The sequence below is a fragment of the Mustelus asterias genome, chromosome 1 (genome assembly GCF_964213995.1).
Source record: "Mustelus asterias chromosome 1, sMusAst1.hap1.1, whole genome shotgun sequence".
NCBI classification, from domain to species: Eukaryota; Metazoa; Chordata; class Chondrichthyes; order Carcharhiniformes; family Triakidae; genus Mustelus; species Mustelus asterias.
This window is the reverse complement of record NC_135801.1, coordinates 133,841,312-133,860,707: the sequence shown is the minus strand read 5'-3', so window position 1 is coordinate 133,860,707 and position 19,396 is coordinate 133,841,312. Positions and strand designations below refer to the sequence as shown.

Below are 19,396 nucleotides of genomic sequence, written 5' to 3'. Positions count from 1 at the left end.
ATAGTGGTTGCGTTATTGGAGTAACTCAGAGAATGTAAACTCAAATGCCAACACAATAGCTTGAGAACCAAACTTAATTTTAAAAATAGAAAGAAAAAGAGGATACATCAGTACAAACTATGAAACTTGTCCCAAAAACCCAACTGGTTTACCAATGCCTAATTAGGGAAGGTAATCTCCTGTTGACCCAGTCTGATCAATGTGTAACCCCAATCCACACACTGACATGGTTGGCTCTTAACTGCCTACTGAAGTATCCAACCAAGCCATGCAATTATATCACACTGTTCTGCAGTGGCTCAAAGACCCAACCTCAACTTCCCAGAGCAATTAAGTTGGATAAGAAGAAGAAATATGCAGTTCGCATATTCATTCTTGGGATACAATGAATATGCACTAAATTTGATTCGCTGAAGCAATTTGTGCTCAATGTCTCTTTATGCTCCCTGTGAAACAGAACTGATAAGTAAGTATTGAACATCTTTAAAAATGAAAAGCAGGTAAATTAAATTTTACTTTTATCATGCTTCCTTTCAGGAATTAAAAATCATGGAGACAGGCTGTGTACAATTGTGCCAACTTCTGCATCCAAGTTGAAGGAAGCAGAGTCACATTGATCAGAGGACATGTCAGAATCGATAAACAGCAAAATGGCGCATTGAGCCGCTGAATAAAATTATTCCTGGGATTGAAAACTATTGCTCATGGCAAGGGATTGAGAAATGGGGAAAAACTATAGAAAATACCCCCATAATTTCAAAATCTTATGAGAATGAGGTAGATGCCTCGTTACATTCCAAGCAAACCAACATATTTGTTGTGGCAATAAATCCATCATAAGTAAAATTGCATCACTGAAAATCATCATTTACTGAGATCAGCAACTCGAATACGAGAGTACTTTAATTTCCCAAAAGTAATAGTTGAATTCGAAAGAAGGTATCTCACTTTGGATATATGTATTACTTTAGAGCAGGCAAGGAAAGACAAATTTAAATGCTGATAATACAGGATTTTTGTACCATGTATATAATGCAATAAAGTGATGTTACTTTTTAAATCTATTTAAACATTGAGTAGCTTGAGTTCAAAAGATACAGGGCGGGATTCTACGGCCTAGCTTGAGCGAGACCGGAAATCCCCCCCCCTCCCCCCCCCCCCCCCAAGGTCAATGGACATTTCCATTGTCTGCCCCTCGCCCGCTCCAATTCCATGGAGTGGTAGAATTTCAGCGACAGTCTTTAACAGCTCACTTTTCTATAATATTCAAAAAATTTATATAGCAAAAATGATCATCTTCTCATCGGATTAGTTAGAGATTGTAAAAAGGTCATGAAAAATTACCTCTTGTAAAGACCGTGCTGCTGGTTTGTCTTGGTGGTTGGCTAATATTAAAAATGGCAAAGTACACAGCTGTGGATGTTGAAGAGCCGAATGCAACTCATTCCGCGCAGTTTCTAGATCATCTTCGGATGACGCACTGTCTAACACGAATACTACTCCTTGAGATCCTTGATAGTATCGACTCCAGTATTTGCGTATATTGTCTGCCCCTTAAGAGAATTTACAAAAACAAGTTTTAAAAATGCATTCATTGAAGGAAAATAAACCATAGAAATCATAGTATCCCTACAGTGCAGAAGGAGGCCATTTGGTCCAAGTCTGGACCGACTCTAAAAGAGCTTCTGACCCAGGCCAATTCCCCTCCTCCCTTTCCCTATAACTCCATGCATTTACCATGGCTAATCTACCTGACCGACACTTCTTTGGACTGTGGGAGGAAACCAGAGCACCCGGAAGAAATGCACAGACATGGGGAGAATGTGCAAACTCCACACAGACAGTCGCCCAAGGCCGGAATCGAAGCTGGGTCCCTGGCGCTGAGAGACAGCATCGTGCCATCCTAACTGGCTTCTTTAAAACATAGATATTTTTCAAAAATAGCACAATTATCTTCCTAAATGCTGGCATTTTCAAAAAAGGGAATTGTGGATAAAGAAAAACTATTTTGGTATGTTTTTTTTTCAAATCAAGGATAAATCAAGAATTGCAATTACTGTTTCTGGATTAAGAAGTAGAATTCTGAAATTTGAACTCATACAAGAACTCTGCCAATTCTCACAAGGGTAGCCCATGATTCCCAAATGCTCATGTATTTTGCTTATGTTCATTGTTGCATTTGAACAAATCATATGATGTTAATATTACTTTTATTCAAAATGTTCATACCTATTTGTCCACCACTTTGCAATTATATCAAAATATTGTGCTATAATTGAGCAGTTGACCATTTTTGAAAACTACATTAATGCTTGAACAAAATTAGAAAATAACAAATCATATTACACCAAATTTTACATAATTATATTTCTAGTCTATCACATAAAACTTTCTCAGAAGACTAAGGAAATTAGACATGTCAACTATGACTCTCACCAACTTTTATAGGCGCACCATAGAAAGCATTCTTTCTGGTTGTATCACAGCTTGGTATGGCTCTTGCTCTGCCCAAGACCGCAAGAAACTACAAAAGGTCGTGAATGTAGCCCAATCCATCATGCAAACCAGCCTCCCATCCATTGACTCTGTCTACACTTCCTGCTGCCTCGGCAAAGCAGCCAGCATAATTAAAGACCCCAAGCACCCCAGATATTCTCTTTTCCACCTTCTTCTGTTGGGAAAAAGATACTAAAGTCTGAGGTCACATACCAACCGACTCAAGAACAGCTTCTTCCCTGCTGCCTTCAGAATTTTGAATGGGCCTACCTTGCATTAAGTTGATCTTTCCCTACACCCTAACAATGACTGTAACACTACATTCTGCACTCTCGTTTCCTTCTCTATGCCGTCTGTATAGCATGCAAGAAACAACACTTTTCACTGTATGTTAATACATGTGACAATAATAAATCAAATCAAATAAAACCATCAACCACCAAGAGATCGTGACATCAAATTCCACTACAGCAAAAATATGAAACTGGATTCAATAAATGCAGTACATTGTGGGTTAGCATCAGGAAAAATGACACAAAGACTGCCAAATCAGAACAAAAACCCAACAATTTCATTAATATTCTACAGGGAAGGGAGCCTGTCATCACATTCTGCTTGGCATGCATGCAAATCTGGTCTACACTACATAACTGACTTTTAACATCCCCTGAAATGGTTTAGCAAGCCACACATTTGCACAAATAATTATGACTCAAGGCAGCAGCCCATCATCATCTTCTCAATTGCTATAAAGTTATTGTGGCAACATCCACAACCTGAGGACACTTTGAGAGTAGAGTAAAGCACAATTCAATAAATAGGGGAATAAGATGGGAGGTGGGCACTCAAAGAATCAGCAGCAATGTCATACAAGTTTTATTAATTTCTCAAGAAAATAATATTTAACGAATATCCTCATCTGCAAAATCACAGATTTGTAATGTCCAACTGATTATTTTCTTGTTTCAAGTTAATCTTTGGCAACAGTCAAGGGAATACGTCATTTTTCTGCAGCATTGGCCATATTTCTAACAATAAAATTGCAACAAACCTGATAATGTCTATCCTAAAGAAGAATATACTCTGCCTGGTTTACAGGAAAAGTACTATCAGACTGGTCAAAATCCACCAAATGTTTAGGTTTTTAAGGTGGAAAGTTATTGGATGGAGTCATGCTGTTTCAAGCTTACTCATTATTGGATATGATCTCAAGGAACATCAGACAAAGTGGCTTCCCTGGTTTGGAAAATTTCAAATCAACTTTTTCCTTCAGGTAATATCACTTCAAATTGTTATGAAAAACACAAACGGTTTAGAGAACAGTCATTTTCAAATTTTTGTTGTAACCTGGTCAAGTATTTTTAAGAGAAAATGCTGGAAAATCTCAGCAGGTCTGGCAGCATCTGTAAGGAGAGAAAAGAGCTGACGTTTCGAGTCCAGATGATCCTTTGTCAAAGCTCTTTTCTCTCCTTACTGATACTGCCAGACTTGCTGAGATTTTCCAGCATTTTCTCTTTTGGTTTCAGATCCCACCATCCACACTAATTTGCTTTTATCAAGTATTTTTAAGTTTGTAAGGTAACAAAGTTAGAGGGACAGCAGTGCAAGTTGAACACAAGCTCACTAGGTATGGATGAGGAACCCCATAAGCTCCTCATCATGGCACCAGATTGTTAATTTGCTCCAGGCTTTCTTCCTTCACCACTACATTACATGTAAAGAAAGATTTCCCAAAAGAAGATGCTGTAAATCCTCAGCATCTGTACAGAAAGAAAGAGAGTTAATGGGGGCGATTCTCCCAAAAGTGCTGAATTGTTGGGAAAACTGTTCTAGATCACAACTGTCCTTCAGTGCAGCTTCAGACCTGAATCTCCCCACTCTGTGCACTGCAGAGGTCACAATCGTGACTATCATTAAAAACCCGGGCAGGGCCTATTCGTGCCAGATTCTGACAGCTCTGGAACTCTGCACATGTGCAGTGGTCCCAATCTGTCAGTCTCCCCATTTGCTGGCCAGCCTGGGGCCCCCGCAGTGTTGCCCCTCCAGAGTTGAAGCCTGATCCTACACTGTATGAAAACAAAATGAGATCCCTCCTCTCCCTTGAAAATTAGGACCCATAAAGTCTTAAAAACAGCCAAAACATTGTTTTCTAAATCAGAGTACAGCCCAAGCAAAAGTAATAATGATTTAGAGCAAGTTATACGTTTTAAGTGTCCGATCAGTGGGAGGATAGTGTAGATTCATCATAATTGTACCAGAGAAGGGAAACTATAATTATAAGCAACTTGGGAGCCACTTTCAATTGAACAGACAAGTAACTAAATTTAGTGAAAGTTTTTAAAATCAAGAGTTTTAAATTGTGATTAGGGAAAAACTATTTAGGTAGACAGTGATGAACAGTATTCAAATTAAAATGATCAAAAGTTAGAAGTTTATTTATTAGTCACAAGTAGGCTTACATTAGCACTGCAATGAAGTTACTGTGAAAATCCCCTAGTCGCCACACTCTGGCGCCAGTTCGGGTACACCGAGGAAGAATTTAGCATGGCCAATGCACCTAACCAGCATGTTTTTCGGACTGTGGGAGGAAACCTGAGCACCTGGAGGAAACCCACGCAGACATGGGTAGACCGTGCAAACTCCACACAGTGACCCAAGCCAGGAATCGAACCCGGGTCACTGGTGCTGTGAGGCAGCAGTGCTAACCACTGTGCCACCGTGATCAATAAATTAGTAACAAGGGTTTGAAGAATTTCATTAAAAAAAAATATTTCCTGGGATACAAGCATCAGCGGCAAGGCCAGTGTTTGTTGCCCAACCCCAACTGCCTTCTAGCAAGTGGCGTTCAGTTGCTTTCCTGAATCCCTGAAGTTCATCACGTGTATGTACGCCCATGGTGCTGTGAGGAAGGGTGCTCCAGGATCTTGACCTAGTGACAGTGACGTAGTTCCAAGTCTGGACAGTGTGTGGCTTGGAGGGGAACTTGTATGTACTGCTGCCCTTATCCTTCTGGTGGTTGAGGTTGCATGCTTGGAAGATTCTGTTTTGCAAGATTGCTGCTGTGCATCTAGATGTTACACACTGCTGCCATTTGCGCCTGTGGTGGAGGGAGTAATTATTTAGTGTGGTGAATGGAGTGCCAATCAAGCAGGCTGCTTTGGCCTGGATAGTGTGGGACATGTGTTTTTGGAACCACACTCACCCAGGCAAGTAGAGAATATTCTATTACGCTCTTGAATTGTGCTTTGTAGATAACAGACAGACTTTGGAAGACAGGAGATGAGTTACTGGCCACATAATCCCTGGACTCTGACCTGCTCTTAAAACCGCAGTATTTATATGGTTGTTTCTGTTAAGTTTCTTGCCAACGGTAAACCCCCAGAATATTGATGGTGGGGGAATTCAGCAATGGTAATGTCGTTGAATGTCACGGGAAGATGGTTAGATTCTCTCCTGTTAGAGATGGTGATTGTTGGGCACTTGTGTGTGACGTGAAGGATACTTGTCATATGTCAGCCCAAGCCCGAATGTGGTCCACATTTTGCATGGACAGGTTCATGCCTTGATGTCACCTCAACTAATTAACACAAAGTGTCATTCGAAAATGGAATGCTTTGCTCCAGAGCATTGCATCTCTATGAGGAAAAGTGACTAGTTATCCAAATTGGAGGAAACTTCTGAGCTTTGGGAAAGAAGGGTAGAAGAAATATACTCCATTCACCACACTAAACAATTACTCCCTCCACCACAGGCGCAAATGGCAGCAGTGTGTAACATCTAGATGTGATGTGGAGATGCCGGCGTTGGACTGGGGTAAGCACAGTAAGAAGTCTCACAACACCAGGTTAACGTCCAACAGGCTTATTTGGTAGCAAATACCATAAGCTTTCGGAGCGCTGCCCCTTCGTCAGATAGAGTGGATATCTGTTCTCCAACAGTGCACAGAGACACAGAAATCAAGTTACAGAATACTAATTAGAATGCAAATCTCTACAGCCAGCCAGGTCTTAAAGGTACAGATAATGTGGGTGGAGGGAACATTAAACACAGGTTAAAGAGATGTGTATTGTCTCCAGACAGAACAGCTAGTGAGATTCTGCAAGATCAGGGGGAAAGCTGTGGGGGTTACTGATAATGTGACATAAATCCAACATCCCGGTTTAGGCCGTCCTCATGTGTGCGGAACTTGGCTATCAGTTTCTGCTCAGCGACTCTGCGCTGTCGTGTGTCGTGAAGGCTGCCTTGGAGAACGCTTACCTGAAGATCCAAGGCTGAATGCCTGTGACTGCTGAAGTGCTCCCCCACAGGAAGAGAACAGTCTTGCCTGGTGATTGTCGAGTGGTGTTCATTCATCCGCTGTCATAGCGTCTGCATGGTTTCCCCAATGTACCATGCCTCGGGACATCCTTTCCTGCAGCGTATCAGGTAGACAACGTTGGCCGAGTTGCAAGAGTATGTGCCGTGTACCTGGTAGATGGTGTTCTCACGTGGGATGATGGCATCCGTGTCGATGATCCGGCACGTCTTGCAGAGGTTGCTGTGGCAGGGTTGTGTGGTGTCATGGTCACTGTTCTCCTGAAGGCTGGGTAGTTTGCTGCGGACAATGGTCTGTTTGAGGTTGCGTGGTTGTTTGAAGGCAAGAAGTGGGGGTGTGGGGATGGCCTTGGCGAGATGTTCGTCTTCATCAATGACATGTTGAAGGCTCCGGAGGAGATGCCGTAGCTTCTCCGCTCCGGGGAAGTACTGGACGACGAAGGGCTTTCCCCCTGATCTTGCAGAATCTCACTAGCTGTTCTGTCTGGAGACAATACACATCTCTTTAACCTGTGTTTAATGTTCCCTCCACCCACATTATCTGTACCTTTAAGACCTGGCTGGCTGTAGAGATTTGCATTCTAATTAGTATTCTGTAACTTGATTTCTGTGTCTCTGTGCACTGTTGGAGAACAGATATCCACTCCATCTGACGAAGGGGCAGCGCACCGAAAGCTTATGGTATTTGCTACCAAATAAACCTGTTGGACTTTAACCTGGTGTTGTGAGACTTCTTACTGAACATCTAGATGCACAGCAGGAACGACATGATGGATTGCTGTCAATATCTTGTTTATTTACATCACTATCTTTAGCAAAGAAATTCACAATGAAATAAAAAGTTAGCTGCTTTTGGAGTAAGAAATGTGAAAGCCATTTAGCAGATATCAATTCACAGTTGAAGTATATAATAATGGTTGACTGCATAAGCCAGTGAATATACAGCACAAGCAGATTCATTTTAGGTAACTTCAATAATGTTTAACTATTAACTTTGGAAATTAGCACTATTATATGTTATATTATACTGCTGGTAATGTTGTCACACCCCAGCAATGTCTTAGACCGAGTGGTAATAGGTTGCAGACTACCAACAGGTTTGTTGCCTGGGCAATGAATTGTAATTAATCATTGCTGTCCCTTTCTTGTCTTGGCTGGGTGTGGCTCATGTTGTTAGTGAAACAGAGAGAAACCAATAATCCATTCTCAATAAATCTGTCATCCACCTCAAAAGAGCAATTTGCTCAGTTGCATGGACTGACTATTTTCTATAATTAACACAAAGCATTAATGGCAATTCTGCACTATGAATACTTTAATCCTTATTCAATTATTTTTCAATATATTCTCAGGCTTGTACTAAAACAGAAAATAGAATTTGCAGAAAATACATTTATTTCTGCAGTCTAAATCAATTTCATTGCAATCTGCATGACTATTCATTATCCTTCAGGAGTTTATAAAGGCAACCGATAAGATCACAGGAGTTATTTAATTTCCTCATTTAGATCAAGTGAAATCTGAAAGTTTATTCAATATCTCATGATAAAAATGCTGGATAGCATCACTGTAGAATTATTCAGCTGGGTTAAGTTAATAGCATCGTCATCTTTCAATGTATTTTGACTGATCACATCAGTATATAGTTACAGGATATGTTAAAAACAAAAATCATTAAAGGCTCCCCCATTTCAGAATTATGAAATTCCAACTCAAAAGCTTTCTTTCTACAATCTAACACTTCAAAAAATGTAATCAATGTAGGCGAGACATTAGGACTATTGTCTAACACAATCAAAACAGAGTGATACACAGACAGATGGGCAAGGGCAGGTTGCTTTCAAGCCTCACTGAAAACTGGCAGACTGGCAATCCATTGTTAACTAATTGAGTTGTGATCGTTGTAAATTAAGAAAGGAAATACATGGAAATGTGTCAAACAGTTGATTAACAAAGTGGGGCATCATCTCAGTTTGATTTACATTTTTGCCACCAGGCAACAGAAAAAGATAATTACAACATGACAAACAAACTCTTCAGTCATGAGATATCACACTTCAGTACAACACGTCTGCCATCTCTTACTGCAAACCTTCATACAGTCAACCTTTCAATTGCTGAAGCACTGATTTAAATAATTAGTGACTTTCATTGTTGTTTACCATATCCAATAGAGCTTTTATATTTATAGTCAAAATAGATTTTTAAAAACTTATTCCAGGAGATTAATATGCACACAATAGGAATTAACACAAACCTAACATTCAAAGATATCCTCCATGTTCTTCCGTATTACGTTTCCCTCCAAGGAGGACACATATCCTCTTTGCCTTGATGCAATGCTCCCTGCTGATGATCCTTCCAAAACAAAACACTATCCTATCATCTTACCCTATGGTTAAGAGGGCAAGTAAGTGCCTGCTCCCAGTATATGACCACCCCAATCTCAGCAGGCCACCTGGCAGTATGTGACAACAGCCTGTTGAGACCCTCTTTACATTTCCTCTCTCCATACAAAGATATCCATGACCTTTGTTTGATTTCTTTCAATGGAGCACTGGTGAGCTTCAATAGAGTGAGAGTTTGAACTTGTGCTTGAACTTCCATTGTGCAGCATGTTGGTACTTAAAAGCAGCATAAACTTGCAATTACTTTTTGCGGGGGGGAGGTCAATACTTTTGAATGGACCTACCTCGCATTAAATTGATCTTTCTCTGCACCCTGGCTATGACTGTAACACTACATTCTGCACTCTCTCCTTTCCTTCTCTATGAACGGTATGCTTTGTCTGTATGGTGCGCAAGAAACGATACTTTTCCCTTATACTAATACATGTGTCAATAATAAATCAAGTCAAAGTCTACGATAGAGATGTACATTAACATGCAGTATCTTCATAGGCCACTTAGCAGCTTAACATGGAAATCTTAAGTTACAGGAATTTAAGAATTCGAAGCAGACAATTTGGTCTCGTGACTCTACTCCATTGTTCAATAACTAACAGTCAATCATAGCTAATTTTCTACATCAACTCAACCTAAGATGGTATGAATTGGCCATGATGGACTGGGAAACATTACTGAAAGGAAAGACAGTGGACAGGCAATGGCAGGCATTTAAAGAATGATTAGGTGAACTCCAAAAGTTGTTTATTCCTGTTTGGCGCAGGAATGGTAAGGGAATTGTGGCCAAACCATGGCTTACAAGGGCAATTAGAGATAGTATCAGATTCAAAGCAGCAGCATACAAATTGGCAAGAAAAAAGCAATAGGCCTGAGGATTGGGAGCAGTTTAAAATTCAGCAAAGGAAAACCAAGGGATTGATTAAGAAGGGAAAAATAAAGTATCATTTTTCCCTTCTTAATCAATCCCTTGGTCCTCCTTTGCTGAATAAGCTGTCGGGGAACATAAAAGCTGACTGCAAAAGTTTCTATAGATATGTAAAGAGAAAAGATTGACAAAAAAATGAATGTCGGCCCCTTACAGTCAGAAACAGGAGAATTCATAACAGGGAATAAAGAAATGGCTGAGGAATTAAATTTGTACTTGGCTTCAGTCTTCACAAAGGAAGACATGAATAATGTACCAGAAGTGCTGAGAGAAACATGTTTTAATGAGGAGCTGAAGGAAATCAGCATTAGTAGAGAAATGGTTTTGGGGAAATTGATGGGATTGAAGATGGATAAATCTCCAGGTCCTGATAATCTTCATCCCAGAGTATTAAGGAAGTGGCCCTGAAAATAGTAGATCCATTGGTGGTATTTTCCAAAATTCTTTGGACTCTGGACTGGTTCCTACAGATTGGAGGGCAGTTAATGTAAGCCTGCTATTCAAAAAGGGAGATAGAGAGAAAACAGGGAACTATAGACCAGTGAGCCTAGCGCCGGTACTGGGGAAGTTGCTAGAATCCATTAGCGAGGATTTCATAACTCGGCATTTGGAAGGCAGTGGTACAATCAGACAAAATCAGCATGGATTTACAAAAGGGGAATTATGCTTGACGAATTTATTGGAATTCATTGAGGATGTAACTATTGGGGGTTGACAGAGGAGAACCAGTGGGTGTGGTTTATTTAGACTTTCCGAGGCTTTTGACAAGGTCTCACATAACAGACTACAATGTAAAGTTAAAGCACATGGGATTGCAGGTAATGTCTTGAGATGGATAGAAAGATAGTTAGCAGATAGGAAGCAAAGGGTTGGCATAAATGGATCTTTTTCTGATTGGCAGTCAATGAGTAGTGAGGTTCCGCAGGGATCCGTGCTAGCACATTATATATAATGATTTGGAAGAGGGAACTGAATGTATTATCTCTAAATTTGCACATGATACAAAGTTGGGTGGGAGGGTGAGCTGTGAGGGGGATGTAGAGATGCTTCAGGTGTGATTTGGACGGGCTGAGTGTGTGGGCATCTGCATGGCAGATGCAGTATAATCTGGATAAATGTGAGGTAGCAATTGGTAGCAATAATCTGAAGACAGATTACTACTTGAATGGCTATAAATTGAAAGTGGTGTATAGTCAAAGACCTTGGAATTCTCGTGCATCAGTTGCTGAAAGTAAGCACGCAGCTACAACAGGCAGTAAAAGCGGCAAATCATGGCCTTCATAGCGAGAAGATTTGAGTATAAGGATAGGGATAGGGATTTTTGCTGCAATTGTGTAGGGTGTTGGTGAGGCCACACCTGGAGTTGTGTGGGCAGTTTTGGTGTCCTTATTGGAGGAAGGATTCCTTGCTATAGAGAGAGTACAGCAAAGGTTTACCAGGCTGATTCCTGGGATGGCAGGTCTGTCATATGAGGACAGACCAAGTCGGTTAGGATTATATTCACTGGAGTTTAGAAGAGTGAGAGGGGATCTCATAGAAACTTACTAAATTTTAACAGGGTTAGACAGGGTAGATTCAGAAAGAATGTCCCTGACAGTGGGGGAGTCTAGAACTAGGGTTCCTAGTTTGAGGATAATGGGTAAACCTTTTGGAACTGAGGCGAGAGGAGAAATTTCTTCTTCCAGAGGGTGGTGAATGTGTGGAATTCATTATTACAGAGTGTAGTTGAGGCCAAAACGTTGTCTGATTTCAAGAAGAAATTAGATATGGTTCTTGAGGCTAAAGGAATCAAGAGATATGGGAGGAAGGGGGGGGGGGGAAAATCAGGATACTGAATTCATGATCAGCTATGATCAAAATGAATGGTGGAGCAGGCTCAAAGAGCTGAATGGTTTACTCCTGCTTCTAGTTTCTAGCTCCATCCCCATTTCTCTCGATTTTCTAAGTATCTGAAAATCTGTCTGATCTCTGACTTTTTTTTTGTAATTTGTTCATGAGATATAGGTGTCACCAGCATTTATTCACAATCTCCAAGTGTCCTTACAAAGGCACGGCTGAGGTGCCTTCTTGAATCATTGTCATCCATTTAGTCTAGGTACACCAACAGTGATGTTATATAGAGAGTTCCAGGATTTTGACCCAATGATAATGAAGGGACAGTGGGCAATGAGCTTCCAAGTCAGGATGGCTTGGAGGGGAACTTGCTGGTGCTGCCTTTGTCCTTCTAGGTAGTACAGGTTGTGGGTTTGGAAAGCACTGTCGAAGGACCCTTGGCAAGTTGCTATAGTGCATCTTGTAGCTGGTAAACTCTGCTGCTGCAATGTGCCAATGGTGGAGGGAGTGAATGTTTAAGTTAGTGGATGGAGTGTTGATCAAGCGAGCTGCTTTTTCCAGGATGGTATTGAGCTTCTTGAACTACATTGGGAGTTACACTCAGCCATAAAACGGAAAGCATTCCATCACACTCTTGACTTGTAGATAATGGACAGACCTTGAAGAGTTGCCAACCACAGAATGCCCAGTCTCTGACCTGCTGTCATAGTCACAGTATTTATGTGGCTGGTCCTCTTTCTGGTCAATGGCAACAAGGCTCTTAAAAGTGGGAGGCTCAGTGATGGAAATTCTATCGAATGTCAAGGGGAGATGGTTAAATTTTCTTTTATTGAAGATAGTCATTGTCTGGCACTTATGTGGCGTCCATGTTACTTGACATTTATCAGCACAAGCCCGAATGTTGTCCAGATCTTACCGCATGCAAGCACAGACTGCTTCACTATCTGAATTATGAATGCTTCTGAAATCTGAGCAATCATTAAACGTGCCTACTTTTGACCTTATGGAGGGATGGTCAGTGAAACAGTTGAAGATGGCTGGCTCTAGGACACTAACTGATGGGCGGGATTTTCCCACCCTGGGAACGTCCAGTTCTGTTGATGGCACACCCATACCGTGGGTGGGAGATGGATCCATTGACAGTGATAGGACTAGCGGCGAGCTGCCTCCCATCCCCAAGAAACACGCCAAGGGGGAGTGGGGGCGACGGGCGACCGGGGGGGGGCTGTAAGAAATCTGTTCTATTACGGCTACATCACTGACATATATCAGAAAATGTGGAAAATTACCCAGGTACCACCAAGAAGAGCAAGTATAACTTGGAGAATTCCCATTCAGTTTACTGTCAAAGTAATGGGAGATTCATGAACAGTGCTCTCAAGCAGCATTTGTCAGCAATAACCTGATCGCCGACACTCAGTTTGGGTTCTGGCAGGACCACTTGGTCATTGGTCCAAAAATGGATAAGGGAGTGGAAAGCCAGAGGTGTGGTGAATGACTGCCCTTGACAAGAAGCAGTATGGCATCAAGGAGCCCAACAAAATGAAGTCAAAATGAATCAAGAGGAAAACTCCATCATTTTGAGTCATAACTATCCTGAGGGACCCATGCAACAATGCCCTTGGACTGAAATAGTGGGCAACAACTATTACAATCTACATTTGTGCTAGTTATGATTGAGTGGTGAACGATAGAACTGGAGACTAACCTTTACAGACCTTAAAAGCTTTTATTTACAGAGACATATTACAAACGTGCATCACTGAACTTGCCAGCCACAGTTTCAATCTGTCCCCATACATAAGAGCACTGGTGCATCCCTAGCCAATGGCCATCAGCTGAACAGAAGTCAACATTCAATTACTTTACGATTAACATCCGCTACCTGAAATATTCACTAACTCTAGCACCAGCACGTGCAGGCTGCAGAGAGTACAATCTCCAAGATGTACTTTTGAAAAATGTCTTGGCCAGCACCTCCCAAACCCAGGACATCTTCTACCTAGCCAAGGGTAGCTTTGTGACTTGGAGGGGAATACCACCATTTCCAAGTTCCCCTCCAAGTCACAAAGCATCCAGACTTGGTAATATGTCATCGTTCTTTCACTACTACTGAGTCAAGACCCTGGAACTCTCTCTCCAACTACAGTGAAAGTATCTTCACACTATTCAAGATGGCAGATAACATTTTCAAGGACAATTAGGGTTGGATAATAAATTTAGACCTGCCAGTGATGCCCAGACCCCAAGAGTAAAGGACTCTTGAGCAAGTTACTATGGAATTCCAATAAACCTATGGTAGCATTAACGACAGCAAAGTTTATTTATCAGATTGGGCGGCATGGTGGTTAGCACTGCTGCCTCACAGCACCAGGGACCCAGGTTCGATCCTGGCTTGGGTCACTGTCTGTGTGGAGTTTGCACATTCTCCCCGTGTCTGCATGGGTTTCCTTCAGGTGCTCCGGTTTTCTCCCACAGTCCAAAGATGTGCAGGTTAGGTGGATTGGCCATGCTAAATTGCCCCTTAGTGTCAGGGGGACTAGCTAGGGTAAATGCATGGGGTTATGGGTGGGATTGTAGTCGGTGCAGACTTGATGGGCCGAATGGCTTCCTCCTGCACTGTAGGGATTCTATGATTCTATACTAATTTCAAGTTATTGCATGTTACCTTAAGCTGTTTCTAAAGGGAAGCTTACATTCTTATTACTGCAGAGCAGCACTGATAAAAAAAAACTCAATCTTATTAATGCTGGTTGGTCATCTGAGGCCATATTTCCAATCCACACTCCAGGTAACCCTCGCATGTGAACTTCAAGTCTGCAATGTATACTACTTTTCTCCTCTTTAATACCCAGCACCCCAACAACATTTAATTGCCCGCATTTAGTTATTACTATCAGGTATTATGCCTCTTTTGTTTCTCTAAAACTGCAAATACACACTTAGCAATCTCTCTGCACGATCAAGACATTGCAAACAAGACTCAACTCATAATTTTCCACCAGAATTTATGTTTTGCACAGGAACTGAAAACTAATGCAAATCTTGGCTTTCTCAATCATGATTGTGTGCATGGTCTTTTCTCCTGCAAAGTACTACAATATGCATCTTAGTTCTTCAGTTAGTTTGCTCAAATAAAAATAGCTTCCATTAAACAGTCTTTAGTTGGGACTCTACTGAAGGTCTTTACATCTAGAGTAATGAGTATTTTTATCACTCTGAACCCATTTGCTTCCTCTATATTTACTCGCTGGTTTAAACGGCAGTGTTCTTTGGTCAGGAATTCGAAAAAATATTTTTCAGCTTACCATGAGTAAAAAGAAAAAAAACTCAGAAATTTGAGGAAAGACTCATGGATGTATTTCTATGCTGCAAAATATAATTTTTAGTCATCCAATGTATACTTTGTTTAAATTACACATACCTCCAAGTTCTTTCACATTGAGAATTGCATTCTGGAATGGAACAGCTTTAATGCTAAAACCTGAAGATGAGTAAAACAAAAACAAAGTGTCTTAAAATAGGGAAAGGCATAGACAATAAAACATAAAATTAGTTTCACCATGGTAAGAACCACATTTTCTTTTCATTAATAAAGTGGATTCATTATTCAAGAATGAAAAATACTTTTACTCCTGCGGCGAGTGTCAGCGGTCTGTTTAAACTTCAAGTCACGCATGACCATGCCAATCTAACATTTACATTTCTTACCACAAAATGGGTTTGTGGTCTTTCTGAATGAGGTTACCAATTAATTATAGATTGAAGTAGTGCTTTCAAACGGACTTAAAACTCTAGCAGCATTTCCTATAAAGAGCGTCACTTAAGTGGCAGATTGGGTCAGGAATCACAGTGACAGTGTGATAGTTCTATCGCTAATTTGCACTTCCATTATCCAAGGCTTCATTCTGAAATTTTCATAATCTATCAATTCATCCAATTCACTCAGATTTATACTCAGTCAGAGTGAAAGGCCTATAATTGCAAACATACAGTTCATCAAATTTGGAAAGAGTATTTGCGTCATATTTGAAAATTCAATAATAAGGAAGAAACCTAGTGATGGAGATACCAAATAGGGGACCTGGTGGTGGTTCCCCCCCCCCCCCCCCCCCCCCCCAAGATCACTCAGGAAATCAAAGTTGTATTTTTTTATGCATGCTATGGTCAGTAACTATGGACAGTGATGGTAGAGGTGCTAACTTTCTTTCCATCACATGACTGACCAGCAATCTCTACCATTCTTATTGCCTACCATTGGCATTTGTTGGAAAGATTTACAAGTTGATAATCCACCTGCTTGGTTGTGTGATGAACACATCTTCCTTGGCCAACAACTCCTGAGGTGGGACTTGAAACTGGAGCTTCTGGTTCAGAGTCTGGGTTATGGGCTACGATCCACTGAGCCACACAACCTCCCAGAGGACCCAAACATTAGGCAAAAAAAAGCTGACAAGCAAGTGAACTGAAGAGGATTTGATATGGGGTGGACTCAGATGCTTAGAATTGGTTTAATAATTAGGATCAATTCAAATAGCTCAAGGACAGGGTGCACAGACTCCAAAGCGATAATAAAACATAATCAGTAAGGGAAGGTTTAACAGAAGCAGTTAATATATAATTAAATTTAGTCTCAATTAATCTGTAAAATCTTCGAGTACACCAGCCACTCGACAAACAGAGAATGGATATTCTGCAATACAGTAAAATTGAGCACTAGCGATATCTGCAGGAAGAGATGGTGATTACATGTATATGTCAGCTTCAGTCTCATTCAGTTCATATTATGCACCGAACAGTGGGGTAAATGGTGGCATTTAGCATGTGCCATCAGCTTCTGATGCAGCTGAAAGAGTTGATTTCAAGTATGTTCTAGACACCTGCCCTGGAAAATTATGAGAAATTCTTTGATTACCATCAATGCATCCTTAAAGGAGAAAGGGTAATGCTAATTAAACCAAAGAACAAACGTGCACTTCCATGACATTTGTTACAACCTCAGGATGTCCCAAAGCACTGCGCAAAGTACTTTATGGAACATAGTTAATGTTATTTTCTAGACCTGGTGAAGAATGTAAGCTATAAAACCAAAAGGCCAAAAGACAGTACACTAAAAGGAGAACATAAAGGCATCTTTGTTTGTCTGGACCCATGCACGAGAGCACACGAGAGCCCTCTCTGTGGAGGTCTGAAGAAAGGTCACAGACGTGAAATAACAACTCTGTTTCTTTCCCTACAGATGCTGCAAGACCCGTCAAGTAATTTCAATATTTTCTGTTTTTAATAGTCACAGGTTTGTTGGATCTGGTGTGCAACTGAATGAGGTATGTCTATGGATATTTTCTTAAGGTCACCTTTCTGCTGTAGAATCACCATATTGGCAATGGCAATATTAACTAAATGGCACAATTTTAAAAGGGGTGCAAGGATAGAGAGACCTAGGGGTGTGTGCGCACGAATACTTTAAGGTAGCATGACAATGTCCACACAGTGAATAACTCATACTCTGTGGTGAGTTTAAATTAAATTGATTTGGCAGAGGAAAGAGGAAGCAACAGGTTGAAGTCGTAAGAAGGAAAGCAGGAGGGTCAAAGAATATACAAAAGGGAAAAAAACCCAGAATGAACAGGGTATCACATTTTAGAGGAAGAAAGAATTCTAGAGACTCAAGGACCACACACAATCTTTATATCTTAAATGGTCTATTTAAACAGTTACTAACACCAGCATTTAAAAAGGCACTGTGTTAACTTCCAAATAACATTTACTTTAGCTTTCTGGCAGAGTTTATTCACATTCCCATATTTTACACACGCACTGCAATTTTGCTTAGATATTACCTGTTGTGGGTATGATGCTATCTGTGCTCTCGCTACAGAGTTGTGTAAGCAGACTTGACTTGCCCGATCCAGTAAGGCCCACACAAACAACATCATATTCGGTTCGTGGAGATGGTGGCCCTTTGCAGCAGAAAGCTCGGAAACACTATGGAAAAGAAGAACATTGTTAACCTTTGTTGATTTGGACAACTGTATTCTGACAGCTATGGTTATCGTAAATTAGGGTGCGAGATAAAACGTTGGTCACTAGTTTATACAAATTAGTGCTGTGATGTTTGTCACACTCGGTACACTTTGCCAATATAATGTACACAATTAAAATATTGGTATCCACATTTCCAGTACAAGCTGTTTCTGTAAAATAGTGACACTGCAATTACACCCTTCTGCTTATAATGCCACCGCAACACTTGATTTTTGCATCTCTCATCTGTTTAGCCTATAGAGAAATTCCTGTGCTTCAACAGATTCTAATCCTCTGCTTCCCAAATTCCATTCTTCAACCTCACTGAATCAGACCCACATAACCAGATGACTACTTTGAGTTGAAGCGATAATATTTCTAAATACAATATTCTATCTAGCTTTTCTTCATTGTTCCAGCTAAATTAACAGACTTTTGCAATTTTGTTTATTGATTCAACTCTACAACTTAGCTCAGTTGGCAGTCCTTTCATGGCTGTGCCACCAAGAATATCAGTTTCCATCCAATCAAGATCCTTTGCAGGAGTGCATATCAAACAAAATTTGACACCATACCACAAAGAGTTATTAGGACAGGGTGACCAAAAGTTTGGTCAAAGAGGTAGGTTTTAAAGAATATTTTCAAGGAGGATGGAAGGGTGGAGAGGCAGAGAAAGTTATGGACAGAGTTCCAGAGCCAAACACCCGGTCAGCTGAAAGCATGGATGCCAATGGTGGAACAAGGAAATTCAGGAATGGCAAGAGACAAGAATTGGAGCAGCACAGAAATCTAAGATTTGTAGAACTTGGAGGAAGTTCAAAATAAGAGCGAGCAAGGCCATGGAGATAATTGAAAACGGGGAGGGGTGTTGGGACGGGGGTCAGGGGGAGGGAAAGAGATGATGAAGGGGATAAAAGAAAACACTGCAGAAGATTCTCTGGTTGCAATTGGACAAATAAGAACCTGCAAGCACGATGCCACCCAACTTGATAACAGCAGAGACGCTAAGGGGAATGGTGTAGTCCAAGGCTGCAAACAGGTTCAGAACAAGAAGAGGATGACAAGAATGAGGAGGGATAATGTATCATGTGAGGAAAGATGTATTTGCTGACTTTGGTGAAGACTGTTTTGTTCTGCAGCAGGAACAGAAACCTGACGAGATGCCAAAATGTTGCTGCTTCAAACCACTCAACGTGATTGTTCTATCTTTACAAGAAAGCAGCCATGCCACTGGTGACAGTTTTTCTTGGTAATGGCTGCAACAAAACAATATGTTAATATTAAATCACAGGACTTTCAAATATTGATGCCTCACTCAATCACATCTACGCACAGGGGAATAGGTTATCCATTTATTGGCCACAACAAACTTGCAGATGCCAACTGTCTCCTCACCCAG

At 40.9% G+C, this 19,396-nt stretch overlaps 1 protein-coding gene across 5 annotated transcripts in view; it reads right to left on the bottom strand.

Moving 5' to 3' along the window:
- The window catches only part of arl15b (ADP-ribosylation factor-like 15b), a 270,422-nt gene that overhangs the window by 129,471 nt on the left and 121,555 nt on the right, over positions 1–19,396 (bottom strand). For all 5 annotated transcript variants that reach the window (XM_078219412.1, XM_078219396.1, XM_078219387.1 and 2 more), the window contains 3 exons: positions 17,814–17,958; positions 15,398–15,457; positions 1,345–1,553 (listed from right to left, as the gene is read on the bottom strand). In XM_078219412.1, coding sequence (XP_078075538.1) covers positions 1,345–1,553; positions 15,398–15,457; positions 17,814–17,958 — 414 coding nt within the window. The remainder of the gene's footprint in view (positions 1–1,344; positions 1,554–15,397; positions 15,458–17,813; positions 17,959–19,396) is intronic.